The 21,661-nt window shown below is 43.5% G+C and overlaps 1 protein-coding gene across 6 annotated transcripts in view; it reads right to left on the bottom strand.

The window, feature by feature from the left end:
* Positions 1-21,661, bottom strand: part of CREB5 (cAMP responsive element binding protein 5) — an 881,413-nt gene that overhangs the window by 206,874 nt on the left and 652,878 nt on the right. For all 6 annotated transcript variants that reach the window (XM_029589189.1, XM_029589190.1, XM_029589192.1 and 3 more), the window contains one exon: positions 2,987-3,113. In XM_029589189.1, the coding sequence (XP_029445049.1) occupies positions 2,987-3,113 (127 nt within the window). The remainder of the gene's footprint in view (positions 1-2,986; positions 3,114-21,661) is intronic.

Genomic DNA, 21,661 nt, shown 5'->3' with positions numbered 1-21,661 from the left:
CGATTGGGCATCCTTCTTACTGCCCATGCGGACCCACAACACATACTAAGAATGCCCTTATCACATGATGGGGCATTTCTGGCATGGAGCCTTTCAGTTATCTGTCTACATTGCTTTTGAATATGGCCCTCTAAATTAATTTGAAATAGTGTGCCCTAAAAAAGGTTTGTGCACACTAAATAAAAAAGAATGGGAAAAAAACCACAATGACATGAATAAAAAAACAAAAATAAGAAAAGATCTTTTGGCGTGTCTTGCTTTCTCATTTAGTTGGAGAGGAGCTCCTAGAAGAGTTAAAGCCAGGGCCAGTGGAAGCACTAGGTGATCGCCTAGGGTGCCATAGGTATAGGGGTGACCCAGCAGCCACCTATTGCTTCCATCGGACCTGCTCAGAATTGTGAAAAAATGATGTCCTGATTCCCGACACTGGTGGCAGCTGCAGGACCTAGGCCAGCGATTCTCAACTGTTGTGTCGCCATGCACCAGCAGGTGTGTTGCGTGCTACTCGCAGCCGGCGGGGCCAAAGAAATGAAGACCGGCGGTGCCAGCTGCCACCGGAGACCAGGCCTCCACCATCTGTTTACTGATGGTGGAGGCATCAGTAAACAGAATAACTTGATACAGAAGAATATGTAGCGAGGCCCACTTTTACAACTTCTGAATTCATCCACTGCTGAATGGATGCTCTCATCTTGAGCATCACAGAGATTTGGCAGGAAGAAAGCAAATAAATCTGATCTCATTAGCTTTGGAGGCCCCACTGAAGGCCCCAAATATGCAGATGGATCATAAGAACCACATGCAATGCAGGAGCCATCTCTTTGAGAAGGACCAGAGACTGACCTTGCTAATGTACAGTCCTGCAGAAAAAGAGACCTTACAAGGCCGATGAGCCATGTGGCTCTTTCAGTAGGGAGAAATGCTTTTGCCTGGATTGAGGCTATCCAGGCTCCTATGAACTGAATTCTCTGAGACAGAACCAGGTTTGACTTAGCAATGCTAACTAGGAAACCCAGAGACTGGAGGAGCCATACAGTCTTCTCAAGGAACGCCAGAACTCCAAACAGAGATGGACCTGTCACCACCAATTGTGCAGGTTTGAGAGCAGACAAAGCTGTGCTGCCACTATTACCAGGCATTTCTGTGAACATTCTTGGGGCTTCCGAGAGGCCAAAGAGGAGCACCTTGTATTGTTAATGAGCATCCTTCACTACAAACCTGAGGAGTTTCCAATGGGGTGGGGAGGGGGCTTGTGAACAAGATTGTGTGCATAGGTGTCTTTCAAACACAGAACACACATCCAATCTCTCGGATGAATAAAATAAAGAATCATGTAGCAGGAGTTCATCTTGAACCTGTCCCATGCTTTCAGTCTTCACAGGTCCATCATAGATCTCAATCCTCCTAACTTCTTGGGGATTAGGAAATACCAGAAATAGAATCTATGGCCACATTCCAGAGAAGTGACAAGTTCGACCACCTTCTGCTGAAGTAGCAAATCAGCCTTTAACTGCAGTAAAGCAGACTGAGAAGGGTCGGAGCTGAAGACCGAAATCTGTTAGGTTGAAGGAGGGCAAAAGAAGTGTGAGCGATAGCCATACTCTACAATTTTCAGAACCCACCGGCCCTTGATAACACAAACCCATTCCAGGAGGAAAGACTGAACCCTTTTCCCCACCAGAGGAGGCAGGGAGGCAAGTCTCAAAATTGTCAAATGCTGGTCCTGGGTTTAGGCTGCATTTACTGCTGAGCCTTTGGCTGATGCCTTTCCCTCTTTTGACCTTGAGCAAGCAGATACTGCTACTGAAGAAGAGTGTGACGGTAAAAAGAAAGGAAGGGATGCCTTTGGAAGAATGGATGCTTGTAGGAAAATGGCAGCATACTGTACAGGGTTATTAGTTTGTCCATCCAATGCCAAGAATCCTTAATCTGGACATCTTTTTCTATTGATATATGCATGCACTACAAGGAAAGCCACACTACTGCTAAAAAACAAAAACAAAAACTGGAGAAGCATAAATACCCTGTATATATCTAGGTATCTGCACAGTCCTCATCATTCCTACAGCAAAATATAAAACAGTGGCAAACATTTTTTTTTTCTTAAATCTATGAACTCAACCTCATTTTTAATAGGAATGTGCATTAGTTTGAAATAACATCAATAACTCTATTCTGTAAAATAAAATAACCCCCCGGTCAAAGGCACCACTCCCACCCCCACCCCCAACCATTTCTCTTTGTTAAAAAATACTCCTTATGAGCTGGATCCCCACAGCCCACCCTCCTGACCCCCCCCCCCTTTGACTCCCCAAATTCTCCCTGGTAGTCTAGTAGTGGCCCAGGAGTGACCTCTCTGCTCCCAGACTTGGCAGCTGCCATTTTTCAAAATGGCCCCAGCCACACTTTGCCTCTGCCATGTTACGGCCATTGGATGGTCTCTGTCACACAATGGGGCAAAGTGCAGCTGGTGACATTTTTCAAAATGGTGGTCATCGGGTCTGGGAGCGGACGGGTTGCTCCCAGGCCCCCTCTAGAACATCAGGGAGAATTTTGTGAGACCGGGGGGAGGGAGGGCAGGCTAGAGTGGGCTGTAGGGATGCCAACTCCTTGGGGGGGGGGGGCCTATGACCTTGGGTTTATTTTACAAAATATTTCTTTTTGGGGAGAAACAGCCACCTCTAGTGGCAGCAGTGGGAGATGGGTTAGGGTGTCTCCAGAGACCTCTTGGGTTTACTTTATGGTTTCAGAAAATAGTGTGCACTGTTTGCAAATAGCACATAGTATTTTCTGAAACCAAAACCAACATGAAATAAAAAAAAGAAACTCAAAAAAATGAAAAACACCCAAATGAAATGCCATATAAAAACTTAACAAAATTTTTGCTATGTACATCCTTAATTTTTCATAAAATTAGTCAATTTTTAAAGTACCTTTTCTTTATTCTATTTCTTATTATACAAATTGTAAAAATAGAAGTACTTACTGGCATTAATACTGCTGAAGATCCAGGCATAGTAGGGTTAGGAAGGGTGCCTGGCATAGAGGCAGGCATGGGCTGTCTTTGTCTGTTGTGTAGATGCAGTAGTGAAGACAGGGAGCCTGGGACAGGCCTAGTAAAAAAGGAAACCGTAATATCAGAATCAACAGAGTCAGCACAAATGGTGCATTATTAAACATGCTTCTATACACAACCTCAGTGTGATATCATCCTCTGTAGACCTCGATGATACAGAGCCAGAACAAGCACAACTAGGAACTCTCCAGGCTTCACCCTAACACTCCAGGATTTATTGGCATTACTGGGTCTCTGGAGACATGCCAAAAATCATCGGATCCCACGTGTCAAGCATATGTTGGCGTACCAGAACAATGGTGTACACAAACGCTGGCAAGTGTGTTCTAGGATCAGTAGAGATTTTACAGCGGTATAGGAGCCTTGTGGGTAGAAGGTCCCCAGGGGACAGTGGCGAAGGAGGCTGCAGATAATGTGACCCCAGAAGTAGTAGGGATCCTACAGCGACATCATAGTCTGCAGCTAGAGCTGCCCCAGGAGCAGTGGAGATTGTATGGCAGTGCAAGGAGGCTCTGGGCAGAGGGTCTCAAGTCAGGGGCAGGAAGATCAGCTGTAACTCAGAGCCAGGAATGGTTTTGAAGTGGAGAGGGAAGGAGTTTATGATGGAAGGATCTGAAACACTACTATATTCTTTGCATTTCTGTTCAAATACATTATAATTGGGGACCCTGGTATAAAAATGAGGCAGGGAGCACTAGCAAATTGATATATCTCAGTGAGATAAGGGATAAGGGTGATTATAGTGCTCTCATATATCACAGGGAAAGGATCAGGAATAACTTATCTATAGGGGAGGGGAGGAGGAGATCCCCTTCTCCTGCCCCCATCAATCTACAATAACATCAGGGAAAGCAGAACTTACGTTTCCAGATACAGGAACAAGTGTTGGAAAGCGGAAAGTTGTAACATTTTGGCTGGCCACAGGATGGTCCACAGCCGCCTCCACTCACCCCCAACTCCCCGTGCCACCGATGCGGCTAAGACACCATCCCGCCATGTTTCCGGGGCCTCCTAGGCATACGCACGGCGCAGCACCACTTAAAGGCCCCCCCATGTCGGGAAACCCGCCGCCAACGCTATCTGATGATGTCAGCAACCCAGCTATTTAAACCATATCTGCACTCCACAGCTTTGCCTTAGCAACAGGTCCTCCTGCAGCCTTGCAGTGAGTGCTGCTTCCCGACTGCCTTGTTTCCTTGTTGCCTTGCCTTGCCTCACTCGTTGTCATCTTGCCTTGCCTTATCTCGCTGTTACTTTGCCCTGTCTTGTCCTGCTTGTGCCTTGATCCCCAGTGCCTCGTCTTTCTCATGTCCCTCCATCTCTGCCTGACTCCTGGTTCTGATCCTTGCCTCGGACATTGACTACTCTTCTGGACTGCCGCCTGCCCTGACCCCAGCTTGGATCTCAACTTGCCTGCCTGCCGCCTGCCTCGACCTCGGCCTGGACCCAGATACCATTTGCTCACCGCCTGCCCTGTCCTCAGCTTGGACCTCAACCCGCCTGTCTGCTGCCTGCGCTGAATTTGGCCTGGACCCAGATGCCATTTTGCTTGCTGCCTGTTCTGACCGCTGCCCGAGACCGATCATTCCTTACAGGACCCTCGCCTAATCCCTGCCGGCCCCTGGAACCCAAGGGCTCAACCTGCAGGGAACGGGGCTGGTATAGGTGAAGCTCCAGCTCCAGTCCCAGTAAGACCGAGTCCACCAGCTATCGATGTGGGCCTAGTAGGTTCGCCTGCTAGGCTGCATCAACCACGCCACAGCCCAAGGGCTCATATCTGTGACAAAAATTGCTTCACTAATAGAGAAATGCCTCGTCCAACTATGCTTAAAGGTGGAGGGGGGGGGGAGAGGGAAACTGGAGGGGTTTCTGGAGCTGAGAGCCAGCAAAGGAAAATAACTGGAGATAAAAGGAATCTGGCAAGAGATACGGGGCACAAAGAAATAAGAAAAGAGACCCATACTGAGCTCAGGTACAGGAAAGGATGTAACAAGAAATGAGGTCTGCGATGTAAGAAAAGGTAAGGTTGCATGGTCTTGAAAGTGAGAATCAGCAACTGAAAGTTAATGTGGAAGGGAATATGGATCCTTTGGAGGGATTCAAGGAAAGGAGAAGCAGAGACAGGCTTGCAAGGGAGGAAAATTATTCTTGCTGTTGCATTCTGAATGAACTGCAGATGTGGCATGCCTTCAAACTGGGCCCTATGTCACTTGAAAATATCTTTGGGAGTCTGGGGGGGGGGGGGGGGGGGAATCCTTGACCTTTCCCAGGGGATTGTGCTACTGAATGGGTTCCTGAAGGTGGATAGGAGAAGTTAAACATTATGAGAGTGCTGAAAAGATCATTACACTGAGCAACCACTAGATGGCAGAGTGTGTGGTAAAAGAAAGTGGTGAATGCTAAAGAATGGGAAAGCTCAGGATTGGAGTTTTAGAGTTTCTGCTGTGCGTCTCCTTTAAGAGGACTAGGAAAACGATCTTCCAGAGGAAGTAATATTCAAAGTAAATAATATTTTGTTTAAAATTTGGCAGAGTAGTTGGTAGTAACCCAGCAGGAGTGTGGGGTGCCCGAGATGCTTTACCTCAAGAAGAGGGCACTGCAGGGGCTTTCTCCCTCAAGGGAAAAAGCTTAAGGCTGGAGAGGTGTTTCTCCCCTGGGGGAAACAACCAGGGGGACTCAACCTGGATCCTGAAGGTACAGGAGTGGTCCGAGGTCCCACTGTCAATGGAAAACCTGGGAGAAAAGAAGGATTTGGGGGAGTAATATGTTAGGATACCGGGCAAATCACTTGCTGTTAACTGAAGAAGTTTGGAGGCAGAATGAAAATGATACAGAATTTCCTGGGACTGAGGAGAGGACTTACATTGTGTCTAATGAGAAGTACTGATGTAACTGAAGATGATGTTGTTATTGGGAGGACGGTGAGTAACATAAGTCCACTCGAGTGGAGAGCAGAAAGGCATTTTGGGGTATTTCTCCTAACACAGAGGACAAAGTATACAGCTGATAGAAACGGATTCGGCTAATCTTTATTGTGATGTTGCTAAAGCTGCAGCCTCACAGTGGATGACTGTGAACCCCTGATTAAATCAGTGTCTTAATATCCCTTTTTATTCTGTACACTTTGACTGCCGGAAACCCTAGAAATAAACGTTCTGTTTGTTGAAGACTCCTTGGCGTGTGAGAGCCTATTTTATCCCAAGGTGTGAGTTTGGTCAGAGGCTGGTATCAGAGCGGAGGAGGGGGGATCACAGAGGGGAAACAGATGTGGCTGTGTTTCCCATTCCAGCACAGGCAATATTGCCCTTGCCTCTGTGACTGGTCCACTACATCATCAGTTTGACCATATTTAAGTTAAATTGGGGTAGGGGGGCGGGAGTAGGGGGATTGACCTGTGGCCCCACATCTATTCCTAAACGTCTGAGAGGTTTGGAGGGGTAGGGGGTGCGTGGCCCAGCAGGGCAATTTATGACCTATTGGGGAGGAGGTGGGAATCGGGCCACAGGACCTCAAGGCACTTTACTATTTTTTTTTTATTTAACAGTGCCACTTCACCAGATATCTTCTAAGATATCCGGTTATATGGAAAGTTATCCAGCTACACAAGCACAGATAACTTTAGAACCTCACCAGTAGTCATATTCAGCCATAACTGGTGAGGTTTTAAAGTTATCCATCTAAATGTTTAATGTAACTTTGTTTCTTCCTTTACCTAGTTATTTTTTTACCCCTGTTCGATGTAAACCGTCCTGATATGGTATTTAACCATGAAGGTCGGTATAGAAAAATGTTAAATAAATAAATAAATAAATGATGCAGCCAGCTAACTTTAGGCGAGTACATTCAGTGGGATGTTTATCCTTAGCTGGATCACTTGTCCACTCACACCACCCCCACATGATGTTTATTGTATTACTGACATAGTAGGCAAGTTTAATAAAACCGAGATTAGACTGATTGGCAGGAGGGAACAATCATATTCCCTTAGATCCCCATTCTGCAAAATTCAGAGGTGTGCCAAACACAATTAGGTACAGGAGTAAATTCTTCAATACGAGAGACCTGAATATCCCCCCCGAGCTGGCCCAAACATCTATTTTTTTACTAAACATGAGAGAAAACGTCAGCAGGCAGAATATCTCCAGCTATACGGGTCATTTCTATGGCTCCGGAATTCTGCTGAATAAAAGGGCCTTTGTTCATCCAGATCCAAGCCACACTGTCCATTCAGAGTGATTATTCCAAGGATGGGTTCTTCTACGCTTATCTCCAGTTTCTGAAGCTATTAAATCAAACTGCGTAATGAAAGCAATAACTTTTGATCAAAGGAAAAAGGTGCCTCCCCCTTCCCCAAAGTTAGCTACTTCTGTTATCTAGGAGGAAGGAAATTACTGAAGAAGGCTCCTCCACCAGATTGTCTTTTCATGGGATTCGCTACTTGAGCGCACATTTATCTTTTTCCCCTTTTCCAAAGAAAAAAAAGCATGCAACACATTTACATCGTGTAGTTTTACTAGCGTTAAGGTTAAAGTGGCATTAAATGGTAAAACTCTCTGGTGGTTTGAGCTTCCTTGTGTGTTTTTTATAGCTGCGCTGGAAGAATAGCAGACACGTATTCTGAAGTACAGCATACAGGTGCTTGTTTTGCTTAATTTACCATCAGATATTTTTTCCAGTACATGTTTTACAGGAAGCGTGTACTTTCTCTGGAAAGAATGTAGCAAACATATGATGGTGAATCAACATAAGCTCAAGTTTTGTATCACTGAAACTTCACTGCACTACAAGCTTTCCACAAAGCCACCATTTTCCTGAAACACAAGGTCATTTTTAAGTACTGTACCTTAACAAGAAATGCAACATCAAAAATGTTATTTTGTTCTGAATAGGTGATCAATACCATGTTGATTTAATAACCTCAAGAACTATATCAGCCAGGCTGTTCCAAGTGCCAGATGGACTAAAGGGTTTCTTCCCATTTTGACCCTGATTTACTATGGCTTTTCCTCCATGCTTAGTAAATGAAACCCATTGTGTAAATAGGGAAAATATTTAGTACGTCTGACTCTAAGACAGTAACTTTTAAACAGCCGCGTTGGTGTACAGGCACACGCATATGCCGGGCTTGCACCAAAGGATGCGGCCATATTATAACATACGTGTGTATATGCATGCATAGTATAAAATAGGCTGTATGTGCGTACATGTACATACAGTTTTATGGGGATGCGCACACAAATATGACCTCTATCGTGAAAGGGGGGGGGGGATTTTAGAAGATAAGTGTCAATGCAATTACACGTTTCCCCATTTCGTTTCCAGTTCGCTCAGGTAAAGGATTGGACTTCCTAACCCCCTTAGGGGATTATTTATCAAAGTGCTATATGGCGTTTTCGCATGCGAAAAGTACCTTTAACGCATGCGAAAACACCATAACGCATGGTGCGATGCAAATTAGGAAAAGGGGAGAAGTTCTGGCTTTGCAATGCCATATCACACAGCTTTAACTACACCTTTTTCATTAAGCCATGTGATATGGCTTTATTGCACTGGGGAGGGGGAGAGGGAGAGAGAGAGAGAGAGAGAGAGAGAGAGAGAGAGAGACTAGCTATAAGGCCCTCATGCTAGGTAGGTATTTATAACCTCTATAAGAGGCCCACCTAGCTACTCGAGGTGAAGTTTAGGTATTAGTGTAGGGGTCAGGGGCCACTTTGACATGCAGAGTGTGACGTACGAACAGAACAGTGCACTCTTGTGAAGATTTGATGACCTTCGGAGTGAGGAAATTCACCCAAAGATGAGATTTGTGCAATGTTCTCTCAACTTAGCTTGATGGACTCTCTACCTGGGTAACATCAAGCTAGGTTGAGAGAACACTGCACAAATCTCATCTTTGAGTGAGTTTCCTCACTCCGAAGGTCATCAAATATTCACAAGAGAGCACTGTTCTGTTCGAACGTCACACTCTCCATGTCAAAGTGGCCCCTAGCCCCTACACTAACACCTAAACCTCACCTCGAACAGCTTGGTGGGCCTCCTATAGAGGTATAAATACCTACCTAGTATGAGGGCCTTACAGCTAGGCTTGCGCTTTCTCTCCCTCTCCCTCTCTCCCCCAGTGGTTGTAGGTAGGAATTGCAACAATTGTGGTACTTACCGCAAAGTGCGAAAAAGTTATCGCAGTTTGCGGTAATATCTATGCGAAGCGCTAAGATAGGCTGTTTATCGCAAAGTGGGCTATTACCATAAAACACATCCTTTTTCCTAGCGCATGCGCTATTTAGTGCATTTTGATAAATCCAGGCCTTAATTAGCTGGTCTACCTTTTACCCTGTTAGCCCCAACCCTTAAAACTCCACTCTCATGTTACATTTTTTTTGTTTCAGGACTTACACGCCATCCATAGCAGAAGTAAAGCTACGTGGTAGGGGACCCCAGAATGCACTTGTGCGCGTAAATACTTAAGCACAGATTTCATTGAGAAATCTAGGAATGCCCATGCCCCTCCCAGACCATGCCCCACCCTTTTTTTGCAAAACATTTTTTGTGCACATACAGGGAGATACGTGCATACTGGCGTGCTTTTTAAAATCCGAGCGGCACGCACCGGCCCGAGTTTTACAAATATCTCCTGGCTTTGGCGCGCTTAGAGCTTTTAGAATTTGTCTTTAAGTATCAGAAGCTCATATGGTCTGATTTTCAAAAGTATTTACACGCTTTAAAATGGGGTTTACACGTGTAAATGCACTTTACTCGAGTTAAGTGGGTTTTTGAATATTGCTACAATATATGCCATTCCATTGAATTGTCCATAGGATTTATGGCATTTACCTGCTTAAGAGCACTTTATGTGCGTAAATGGCTTTTGAAAATTGCTATAATATTAGGAACATTTACATGTGTAAATCCTTTTGAAAATTATCCCCAAAGAGATTAAAAAAAAACTGAAGGTCTAATTTACTATGGCTTTCTCCCATAGCAACAAAATAGGAAAACGCCTTAGTAAATCAGGCCCTGAATTAAATATTATTTATTTTATTTAGTTAGTTAATTTATGATTTAGCAGCCACCTTTTTGAAAGTAAACTTTCACCTAAAACATCTGTTGACAATCAGTCATAGCCGTGATATCCATTACTCTTTTAAAAACTATGTAATGCTCTATGATGTGTCAATATTAGTTAAAATGTCATTTTGCATATGACAAGTATTAAATATCTACATGTAAAAGCTGCAATATTAAGACAGTACGAGTGGTGCAAATGGTGCCTGTAGGCGCTGTATAATTGGGGCTTAGGAGAAGAATCTACAGTTTGAGTTTTATTCCTAATGACTGATTTATAAAGTTCATTTTTATTTAAGTAGAAATAAATCAACAAGCAAGCTTATGTTGCACTGGCCTAATGAAGGGATTATATCTCTTAAAAGCTTGTCACAAAAGTATTATGTTAATCCATTAAAAAGATCTCACTTAAGGTGTGTTTATTGGCCATTATTATTATTTATTTTTTTAAAGCATTTCTAAACTGCAAGTTCGAATGGCTTGAGTACAACATTAAATAATACAAATTAATTAGAACAATCATAATTTCAGCACAACCATCCGAAAAGATGAACAAATAAAAACAAACAAAAGCAAAGAGAAAATCATGTGGTTAAAAAGTATATCAGTGCTAATCTTGTTTAGTAGAAAAGACGTATTTGAACAGAAAGGCCTCTACTTTCTTACAAAATGTTATTGTTAGGTAGCAGTTAAGGAGCCAGTACTACAAACATTCTTTCGTGTGTCTCTGTCAGATGAATAACTTTTACAGCAAGGATTTTAAATAGCAACGACCCTTGAGACCGCAGCATGTGAGCCAGGAATGATTATTCTAAGGATGGGTTCTTCTCTACTTATCTTTGCTTTCAGAATTTATTAGATCATAAAGAAAGCAATAACAATGAAAGAATACTAATCTGACAGTACAGAGTAGTTAGTTTATGCTTTCAGTGTTGCTGTCAGAGCAACACTGTCACTGGATGCTGCCAAGGGTGGTTATAGTGATTTGCGCTCCCAGCAGCAGGAAGAGGTTTCTTGAGGTACTGGGTGGTGGTAGGGTCAGAACTGGGGTAAGAGGGTTGGTAAAGGGAAGGAGGGGAGAGGAGGGGGGCTTTGCAATAATTTTCAGAAACCTAGGAGGGGGAGAAGCTGTGATGTTACAAGGAGGGGATAAATGGAATGGGGGCTCGGCCCAGCAGAGACCCTTTCTCGTACAATGTGTGGGGTTGGAGAATCAGGTTGTCAGGCCCATGCTGCACACTTTGGGGCAGATTTTTAAAAAGTACGCGAGCGCGTACGTTTGTTCACGCATCCAGCGCAAACAAGAGTACGCGGGATTTTAATAGATACGCGCGTAGCCAGGTGTATCTTTTAAAATCCGGGGTCGGCGTGCGCAAGGCTGCGCAAAATCGGCAGCCTGTGCGCGCCTGCCTGTGCGCGCCTGCCTCCGTTCCCTCCGAGGCCGCTCCGAAATCAGAGCGGCCTCGGAGGGAACTTTCTTTCCGGCGACCCCCACCTTCCCTTTCCTTCCCCTAACTAACCCTCCCCCCGGCCCTAACTAATTCCCCCCCCCCCACCTTTATTTCAAAAGTTACGCCTGCCCAAGGCAGGTGTAACTTGCGCGCACGGGCCGGCTGCCGGCGCGCCATGTTCCGGACAGGGGGCTGGTCTGGAGGCTGCGGCCATGCCCCCTGGAACGCCCCCCGATGATGCGCCGGCCGCGACACGCCCCCGACACGCCCCCCAGGAAAGCCCCGGGACTTATGCGCGTCCTGTGGCTCGGAGCATGCCACCGAGCCTATGCAACATAGGCTCGGCGCGCGCAGGGGGTGGAAGGGGCAGCTTTTCGGGGGTTTGAAAATCTGCCCCTTTATATACAACATTGTGCCACTTAAATAGCTGTATTCTTTTGAATACAGCTAGTTAAGTCTAAAGTTATTCGGCCATAGGTAGCTGGATAACTTTAAACATAGCCAGTTAAGTTTAAAGTTATCCAGCTAAAATTAACCAGATAACCTTATTTGGGAATATTCAGCAGGTCGTTTATCCCACCGAATATCTAGGATAACTTACTTTAGCCAGATAAGCTAGCCGTTTTAGAGTTTTTTGAAAATTGCTCTCCAGTTGCATATTTGACTGAGCTAGGGGTTAAATGCAAAGTATCACAATAAAAATCTATTAGCCACATAATTCAGGTTTAACCATTTCTATTTTTTTTTCATTGGCAATTCAAATGAAAAAGCATCTTGATCCATATTTTTGGACTAATCACAATTCCAATTAAAATTTAGTAGTTGGGCACATCCATCTCAAGACGACTCGTAGAGAAATTTTTGAGGACAACTCTTTAGGACTCTTCACAGGAGGGCTGATGAGTTATATTCTAGCTCAGGGTAGGTAACCTTTCTGAAATGATGTGCCAAGATTTAAATCAGGTGTAGCAACTCCAGTCTTCAAGTGCCACAAGCCCCCAGAAGCCTTATGTTCACCCCCCTGTACCATCCCCCCATCCCTAGCAGCCACATGATGACTCCCCAGATCCCCATCTGCTTCATGCTCACCCCAGACCCCTGTCCCCCCAGCATATTCACATCCCCAGACCCCCACCAGCCTCATGCTTATCCCCAGAGCCACATCCCACCAGCCTCATGCTACTGCATGGACTCCCATTCCTACCAGCCTCACACTTACCTGCAGACCCTCCTACACTCATCAGCCTTATACTCCCCCCTTCCCCCAGCAGTCCATGCTCACCTTCAGACCTCCACCCCCATTAGCCTCATGGTCTACCCTCAGGCCGGCATCAGCCTCACACTCACGCCCAGATGCCATCCCCAGCAGCTTCACACCTAATCCCAGATCCCATGCTTAATCCTAGACCTCCATTAGCCTCATACATACCCCAGGGCCTCCATCCCCACCAGCCTCATGCTACCCACAGGCCCCCAACCCCGCTAACCTCACTCTCATCTACGTACGCCTACAGCCTCAGCAGTCTCACATTCCCCCTATCTCGGCAGTCCAGTCTCTCACAAATTCTCTCTTACTGGCATCTGTCCCCCTCTCTCCAATCCTCCATGAGCCTTTAACCCTTTGCCACTGATTAAATGAGCAGCCTCAGGCCTTAATGCTGCCTCCTCAGTCACGCTCCTTCCCTCTCTTGGCCAATTGATTCTCCTTATCGGAGACCTGTAAACACTGCAGCTGGTCCCCTCAATGACGCCAGTGGCAGCCGACCTTCCCACATGCCTTCCCACATCCCGACTGGCTTAGTCAGTTTTGACTTGCACAATTCTTGGGCCCACAGCCTCCCTAACATATAAGCAGCCATCAGGACTGCCAACTGCAATTAGTCCCACGTGCTGAGGTTGCTTGCTAGCTGCTTCTAATTGGCTCACCATTTCTTGCCCCTGCCTCCTCCTCACTGGCCCCACAGCGCCATTACTGCAGCATCTCAGGCATGAGGCCAGGTCCAAGACCCAGAGGCAGTGATAGGGTAGTAATGTTAGCAGTGGTGGCTGCTCCTTCTCTGTTGATATTCTGTGCCATGCCGCTGCTGCTGTGCCACTAAAAAAAAAGATCTTGCATGCCAGTCGTGGCAGGTGTGCCATAGGTTGCCGACCCCTGCTCTAACTTTTTTTTAAATTATCTATTTATTGAATTTTTCAATAATATACAGAACGAAAGTTCAGAAATATAACATTGTAGTTTGAGGTTCAATATAGAAATTATAACATGAGGTAAATAGGGAGGCAAGATGTAACATCAAGCAGAAATATAGGAAATTATAAACACGTATATATATTTATCATATTGCTTCAGAATTAACTAGTGTTACATTTTCTAACTGCCAAAATTCCCCCCCCCACCCCCGAAAGTTAATTTGAGTGGGAGTCAAGTTATAAGCGTAGCTGTTCAGGTTCCCCAAATATATATCTAGAACTTCTATATACTATAACACAATAGCATGGAAATCGGAGTTAATACTTAGCTCCTGTCGCCTGAACTTCCTCTCTCATTTCCAGAAATTTTTTCCTCTTAATTTGGGTCATCTTAGTTATTTCTGGAAATATTTTTATTGGGTAACCATAGAATTTTAAAGATTCATTTCGGAAAAAGATTCTTAAAATTAAGTCTCTTTCAGGTGAGGTGGCTAGTAGCTCTCTCTTCCACTGCTAAATCATGAGATTTTTCCAAAATAGAAGTCAAATCATACGAAACTTCTTCCTTCTCATTCTGTTCCTCGAGGTTTCCTCCTCTATTAGATTGGGGCAAGTAATAGATTTTAACAATCTTTGGTAAGTCCTGTTCCGGTAATTTTAATATATTGAGGAGATAACTTCTAAAAAGTTCACAATGTGCTAACAGATGCATCTTATGAAAATTAAGGATTCTTATGTTGTTTCCCCTTATGTAATTTTCAAGATTTTCCATCTTTATCATTTGAAGACTTTCAGACTTTATCAAATTACCTTGAACTTTTTCCATTTCAACTATTTTCTTTTCCAATCCAACCATTGATGTTTCAGTTTTCTTAATTCTTTCCTCTATAACTTGGTTTTTTGTAATACTTTCTTTTACCATCATTATTAAAGAGTCAATCACTTTTTCCATAGATGAAATTGCCTTCAGAATTTCTTCTAAAGTTGCTTTGGGTGATATAAATTTAGAGGCTTCACATATCACTCGTATATCTCTGTCTCCCCCTCTTCCTTCAGGGGATCAACTCCTTCTCCAGCTCGATGCGGCGCTTCAACGGGTAGGCCCCTGGTGCCCAATAGTCCGAGGCTCTCCGAGGGCAGTGCAATTCGATCACTCCCTCTCTGGGCGCCTGCCTCTAGCAAAGCTGATTTTCCTTCCAGCAGAGCAGATGTAATCAGTTTGGGTTCCAATCCCCCGAATGGAGGTTCCGGGGTAATTGGTGCACCAGGACTCAATGATGTTTCTGTGACCAGGGGGCTCAGCATCTGCTCTCCGCTGACTCCACCAATGGCCCCTCCCTCCGGCAACGGCTGCACTAGTCCGGCAAATGCTTCCTCAATCCGGGGTTGCCATGTAGTCACTAGTCAGTACTGGAGTAGAGGTAAATTTTTTAATCTTTGCTTTGCATTTTGTAGGTGGCATGTTTGCCACAAAATAAAGAGGAAAAATTCACTTTTTAGGTAATTTAAAGCAAAGAGAGGATCAGTCACCACCGGAGCTCAGTGTTTGCTGTTCATTCCTCGGCAGCCATCTTGCCTCTCAGCGCCCCCCTGCTCTAACTTTAATAATGTGTGGTATGATTATAATGAAAATCAAACTGGCTTCAGTTCCTGTTTCCACCACTCCATGATGTACCAAATAAAGCTTATTTTTACTAGTAAAAATAAGTGGCTGTAACAGGAGCACAACAAAAGATACAGTGCACGGCAATGAAGACAAAAATGCTGCTAAATCACAAAAACACAGGTGCTACTCCCACTCTACCCTGCTACATGGAAAGATCCAGGCAGCTGAGTGAAAAGAACGAAGTCTACTTTTATTGTTATTCTATTTGTCCACGGAAAGTAACATATCTACAAAAAAAATTTGCCCTACCTTTGCCCTACCTTTGCCCTACCTGCAACTGTGTTTTTGTTGTTTAGCAATAAATATTTTGGGGCTTCCGGTAGAGATTCGGAGTGGGTCAAGCATTTTTTTTTCCTTCTAAAACCAAGGACCAGTGTACTAGGGATAGGAAAACACATATAACTTTGCTTACTCTCATGCCTTTATATGTACCCTGGGAAGAAAACAGCATACCCTCTTCCTTTAACAATCACACAACTTTCAAAAAGAAACCGTGTGCAAATTGCCAAGCTGTGTATTTTTCGTGATCGACTGTTTCCAGTTTCAGTTGAGTCAAAGTAACTCATCTATTGCATGCATAGGAAAAGCAGGGATAGCAAGGATTTTTTCCACACAAATGCATAAGCATTGCTTGATTAGTTTATAACATTATACCATTGACTTAGAAAATTCTCAATATGTGTACAAAAGTGGTAAATGACCAGTGTGTTGATCTTCCTACTTTACTAAGAAATGAAAAAGGAATTATAAAAATATAATGCATGCACCATTCAAATTAAGCACATGTATACATTTAAAAAGAAAAGTTACTTTACAATACAAATTGTAAATGTTAAAAAAGTTACATAGTAAAAAAAATCTGGACTTAAACATGAATTTGCAGATGTGCTACCATGCCACCAAAGTAAAATTACTATAGCAGCAAATAACTTTAAAAGGGAAACTATATTAGAATGAGAAAATTAGTTGGAAAAAAACTAAAAGGAGCAGTTGCAAGGGTTAAAAGATTACATGGATTTACCCAAGGGAAGACTTGCCTAACAAATCTGCTTCATTTTTTTTAAGGGGGTTAATAAACATGTGGATAAAGGTGAACCGGTAGATGTAGTGTATTTGGATTTTCAGAAGGTGTTTGACAAAGTCCCTCATGAGAGGCTCCTACGAAAACTAAAAAGTCATGGGATAGGAGGCGATGTCCTTTCATGGATTACAAACTGGTTAAAAGACAGGAAACAGAGAGTAGGATTAAATGGTCAATTTTCTCAGTGGAAAAGGGTAAACAGTGGAGTGCTTCAGGGATCTGTACTTGGACCGGTGCTTTTCAATATATATATAACTGATCTGGAAAGGAATACGACGAGTGAGGTTATCAAATTTGCGGAGGATACAAAATTATTCAGAGTAGTTAAATCACAAGCAGACTGCGATACATTACAGGAGGACCTTGCAAGACTGGAAGATTGGTCATCCAAATGGCAGATGAAATTTCATGTGGACAAGTCAAAGGTGTTGCATATAGGGAAAAATAATCCTTGCTGTAGTTACACGATGTTAGGTTCCATATTAGGAGCTACCACCCAGGAAAAAGATCTAGGCATCATAGTGGATAATACTTTAAAATCGTCGGCTCAGTGTGCTGCAGCAGTCAAAAAAGCAAATAGAATGTTAAGAATTATTAGGAAGGGAATGGTTATTAGAACGGAAAATGTCATAATGCCTCTGTATCGCTCCATGGTGAGACCGCACCTTGAATACTGTGTACAATTCTGGTCACCGCATCTCAAAAAAGATATAGTTGCGATGGAGAAGTTACAGAGAAGGGCAACCAAAATGATAAAGGGGATGGAACAGCTCCCCTATGAGGAAAGGCTGAAGAGGTTAGGGCTGTTCATCTTGGAGAAGAGACAGCTGAGGGGGGATATGATAGACGGCTTTAAGATCATGAGAGGTCTTGAACGAGTAGATGTAACTCGGTTATTTACACTTTCGAATAATAGAAGCACTAGGGGGACATTCCATGAAGTTAGCAAGTAGCACATTTAAGACTCATCGGAGAAAAGTCTTTTTCACTCAACGCACAATAAAGCTCTGGAATTTGTTGCCAGAGGAGGTGGTTAGTGCAGTTAGTGTAGCTGGTTTCAAAAAAGGTTTGGATAAGTTCTTGGAGGAGAAGTCCATTAATGGCTATTAATCAATTTTACTTAGGGAATAGCCACTGCTATTAATTGCATCAGTATCATGGGATCTTCTTAGTGTTTGGGTAATTGCCAGGTTCTTGTGGCCTGGTTTTGGCCTCTGTTGGAAACAGGATGCTGGGCTTGATGGACCCTTGGTCTGACCCAGCATGGCAATTTCTTATGTTCTTATGTGCCCAGATAAAATATATTCCATGCATTAAAAAAGGCCAAAGGAAGACCAAATGACTGTCTCTCCTCTGAAGGATTTAAGCTGTCTAGTGATCCAATGCAGAGGAATTATGTTTTTGCATTAACTGTCTTTTTGCACTGTCTCCTCTGTTTGAAGGCAAGGAAGTTTTATTGCACCCTTCCTGTTTCTTGCTTGAAATTTTCCCCCTTTTTGGGTTCATTCTAATATTTTTCCATGGTACTCGGAGGTCATTTGGAAGAGGGAAGTCTTTCATTCAGAAAGATACAGAGGTGTTACAAATTCCATCTGACACAAGAGGTCCCAGTAAAGTGAACTACCAGGAGAAACAAAGAAGATACAACATAAAGGTGTCAAGAACTTTGTTGCTATAGAGAGAAGTCTTACATGAAGGGTTGAGAAGTGCCCACTTGGCACTTCCTAAGGAGTTAACAGAATCAAGAAAGAGGTGGAGAAGGGATGTGCATTCATTTTCAATGAAATAGACAATGGCAATGAAATTGTCTATTTCGTCTTGTATCTGGAGTGCCACAAAAAGAAAAAAAAATGATGAAATTTCAGAAAAATTAGTATTCCATGATAGTGTGCACCAAGTCCCCGTTAGTGCACACTAACTATAGTTTTCTTATTTACAGACTTAGTGCGCACTAACAGGACTTAGTGTGCACTACATGGATGTTAGTGCGCACTAAGTCCCGTTAGTACGCACTAATTTTCATAATTTCTGAGTTAGTGCGCACTAACTGGATTTTAGCGTGCACTAGCTAGAAATGTTACCAATAAGTTAAAAAGTGTCAATTCATTCCCATTGGCTGTCTCCTTAGTTACATTTTTATGTTGCCAAGGTTGCAAGGTGGTATTTGTAGGGGGATGGCCAGTGCCTGGTAACAAATGTAAACAAACAAGTGATATAATAATACCATCAAGTTCTAGTCAGAATAAGCAAAAGCATGAAATGCAAATGCATATTTTAAAATTTGCCAATCCCTTTGTATTTTAGGAAAGGGGCCCTGGCATTTTAGGATATACATACTTTTAAATTACCCTGGTGTCTGTCTGTGTGTTTAGGTGAGGGTCAGTAAATGGTGAGAGGGGAAGTGACTGGGGTGAATATATAGGGTGACAGGTGGGAGAGGGACTGGTTGGAGTCATGACTGGTGAGAGAGAGACAGCCTGGTGTGTGTGTTTGTGTGTGGGTGACTAGTGAGAGCGGGAATGATTGGGGTGACTGTATGGGGTGATAGTTGGGAGAGAGACTGGAGTGGTGAGTGAGAGAGGGGGTGAATGGGTTGACTGTATGGGGTGTCAGATAGGAGAGAGACTGGTTATGGTGGTGACTGGTGAGAGGCAGTCTGGTGTGTGTGGAGGTGACTGGTCAGAGGGGGAGTGACTGGGGTGAATGTATGGAGTGTCAGGTGGGAGGAGACTAGTTGGTGAGTGGTGAGAAAAAGGTTTCCTGGTGTGTGGGGGTGACTGGTGAGAGGGGGTGTGAATGGGGTAACTATATGGGATGACAGATGGGAGAGAGACTGATTGGTGAGTGGTGAGAGAAAGGCATCCTGGTGTGTGTGGGGGTGACTGGTGAGGGGGAAGCGACTGCGGTGACTGTATGGGATGATAGGGGGAGAGAGACTGCTTGGGGTGGTGATTGGTGAGAAAGAGGCAGCCTGTTGTGTGTAGGGTGGGACTGGTGAGAGGAGAAGTGACTGGGATGACTGTTTCCCCCCACACACACCAGGTTGAATCTCTCTCACTTGTCACTACCCCAACTAGTCTCTCTCCCACCTGTCGCCCCATACATTCACCCCAGTCACTCCCCCTCTCACCAGTCAACCCCCCCCCCCCCCCACCCAAACACACAGACTCACACCAGGGGAATTCAATGTATCCATATCCCAAAATGCCATTCCATATCCCAAAATGCCATGTCCTAAAATACAAAGGGTTTGGCAAATTGTAAATATGCATTTGCATTTCAAGCTTTTGCTGACTAGAACTTGATGCTATTATTACATCACTTGCTGTTTACACTTGTTACCAGGCACTGGCCATCGCCCCACAAACACCACCTTGCAACCTTGGCAACACAAACAAATAACTAAGGAGATAGCCAATGGGAATGCAAACCATACCTCTAGTTAACGAACTGCTCCCTAATTGATACTTTTTAACTTATTGATAACATCCAGTAGTGCACACTAACTACAAAATTAAGATAACTAGTTAGTGCCCACTAACAGAACTTAGTACGCACTAACTACATGTTAGTGCATTTAAAACTGCTCCACTTCCGGTATTCGAGCACGTCAGTTGTTAATCATACCTGAACGTTGGGCTTCCGGAATAAGTTCAGAGCAGCTTTGACTGATTTCTTTTTACAAAGATCATTATTCAGTAAGTACTACATTGCACATTTACTTTTTGTGAAGAAATTTCTCTGTGACATACTGATAAATGATTCCTTATCCTGTATAATATCTTTGCTTAAACGGATTAAATTGAATTCAATGTTTTTTCAATAATATCATATGGTGGTCAACAGTGAATACAAGTGCACAGTTTTAGGTGTTGATATTGTCTTGTATTATTTTTATTAGATGAATGGAGGGCGACCAAAATGATAAAGGGGATGGAAAAGCTCCCCTATGAGGAAAGACTAAAGAGGTTAGGACTTTTCAGCTTGGAGAAGAGACGACTGAGGGGGGATATGATAGAGGTGTTTAAAATCATGAGAGGTCTAGAACGGGTAGATGTGAATCGGTTATTTACTCTTTCAGATAGTAGAAAGACTAGGGGGCACTCCATGAAGTTAGCATGTGGCACATTTAAAACTAATCACAGAAAGTTCTTTTTCACTCAACGCACAATTAAACTCTGGAATTTGTTGCCAGAGGATGTGGTTAGTGCAGTTAGTATAGCTGTGTTTAAAAAAGGATTGGATAAGTTCTTGGAGGAGAAGTCCATTACCTGCTATTAATTAAGTTGACTTAGGAAATAGCCACTGCCATTACTAGCAACAGTATACATCATCAGGTGGAATATTTAAAAAAGCCTAGTTTGGCACCACAGTTTAGGACTCCAAAACCTGGGCTGGTGAAAATACTCCATGGAGAATTGATTAGTCCCTTCAGCTAATGTAAGTTTTCTTTCCCATTGGAAGCTTTCTTAATATTGGTGAGACACTGAAATATATACTTTCTGTTTTTCAGAAGAGTAAAGCAGGACTGAAAAGAAGGAATATTTCGGACTGAATACAGGCTGACTCCGGCCCCTGAAGCAGCAGTTTGCCAAACATGGTACCGTGTTGGGCATGAATTAACTTAAAAAAAAAAAACAGGGAAGTAGTGCACTTTTTAAATACTTAAAAGTTTTTGCAAACATGTTTCCAAAAAATTGTTAAAAATTTGGACCAATGATTAAAAGAATATCCCTTTGATTTATCAATAGAGCATAACGTAGGGCTCTAAAAGATATCAAAGTGAGGGGTTTGTATGAAGGTCCCTTAAGATTATTATCATAATTTTTGGTGAATATGTCTGTTTGCATTTTGATTGTCAAATCGTATTGCTTGTTAAGGCTTTTTTCTTTATATTATTACTAGCAATGGTAACATGGAATAGACTTAGTTTTTGGGTACTTGCCAGGTTCTTATGGCCTGGATTGGCCTCTGTTGGAAACAGGATGCTGGGCTTGATGGACCCTTGGTCTGACCCAGTATGGCATTTTCTTATGTTCTTAATCACAGTTTTCCTGAAGCAGAGAGCAGGGCTCATGAAACATTGCTGCATCGAGTGCATTTTGAGTCCAAGATCAGTCCATTCCATTCCCCTG

The sequence above is a fragment of the Rhinatrema bivittatum genome, chromosome 2 (genome assembly GCF_901001135.1).
Source record: "Rhinatrema bivittatum chromosome 2, aRhiBiv1.1, whole genome shotgun sequence".
Lineage (NCBI taxonomy): Eukaryota > Metazoa > Chordata > Amphibia > Gymnophiona > Rhinatrematidae > Rhinatrema > Rhinatrema bivittatum.
Note: the sequence above shows the minus strand (reverse complement) of the source record. Positions and strands in the feature narration are given on the sequence as shown.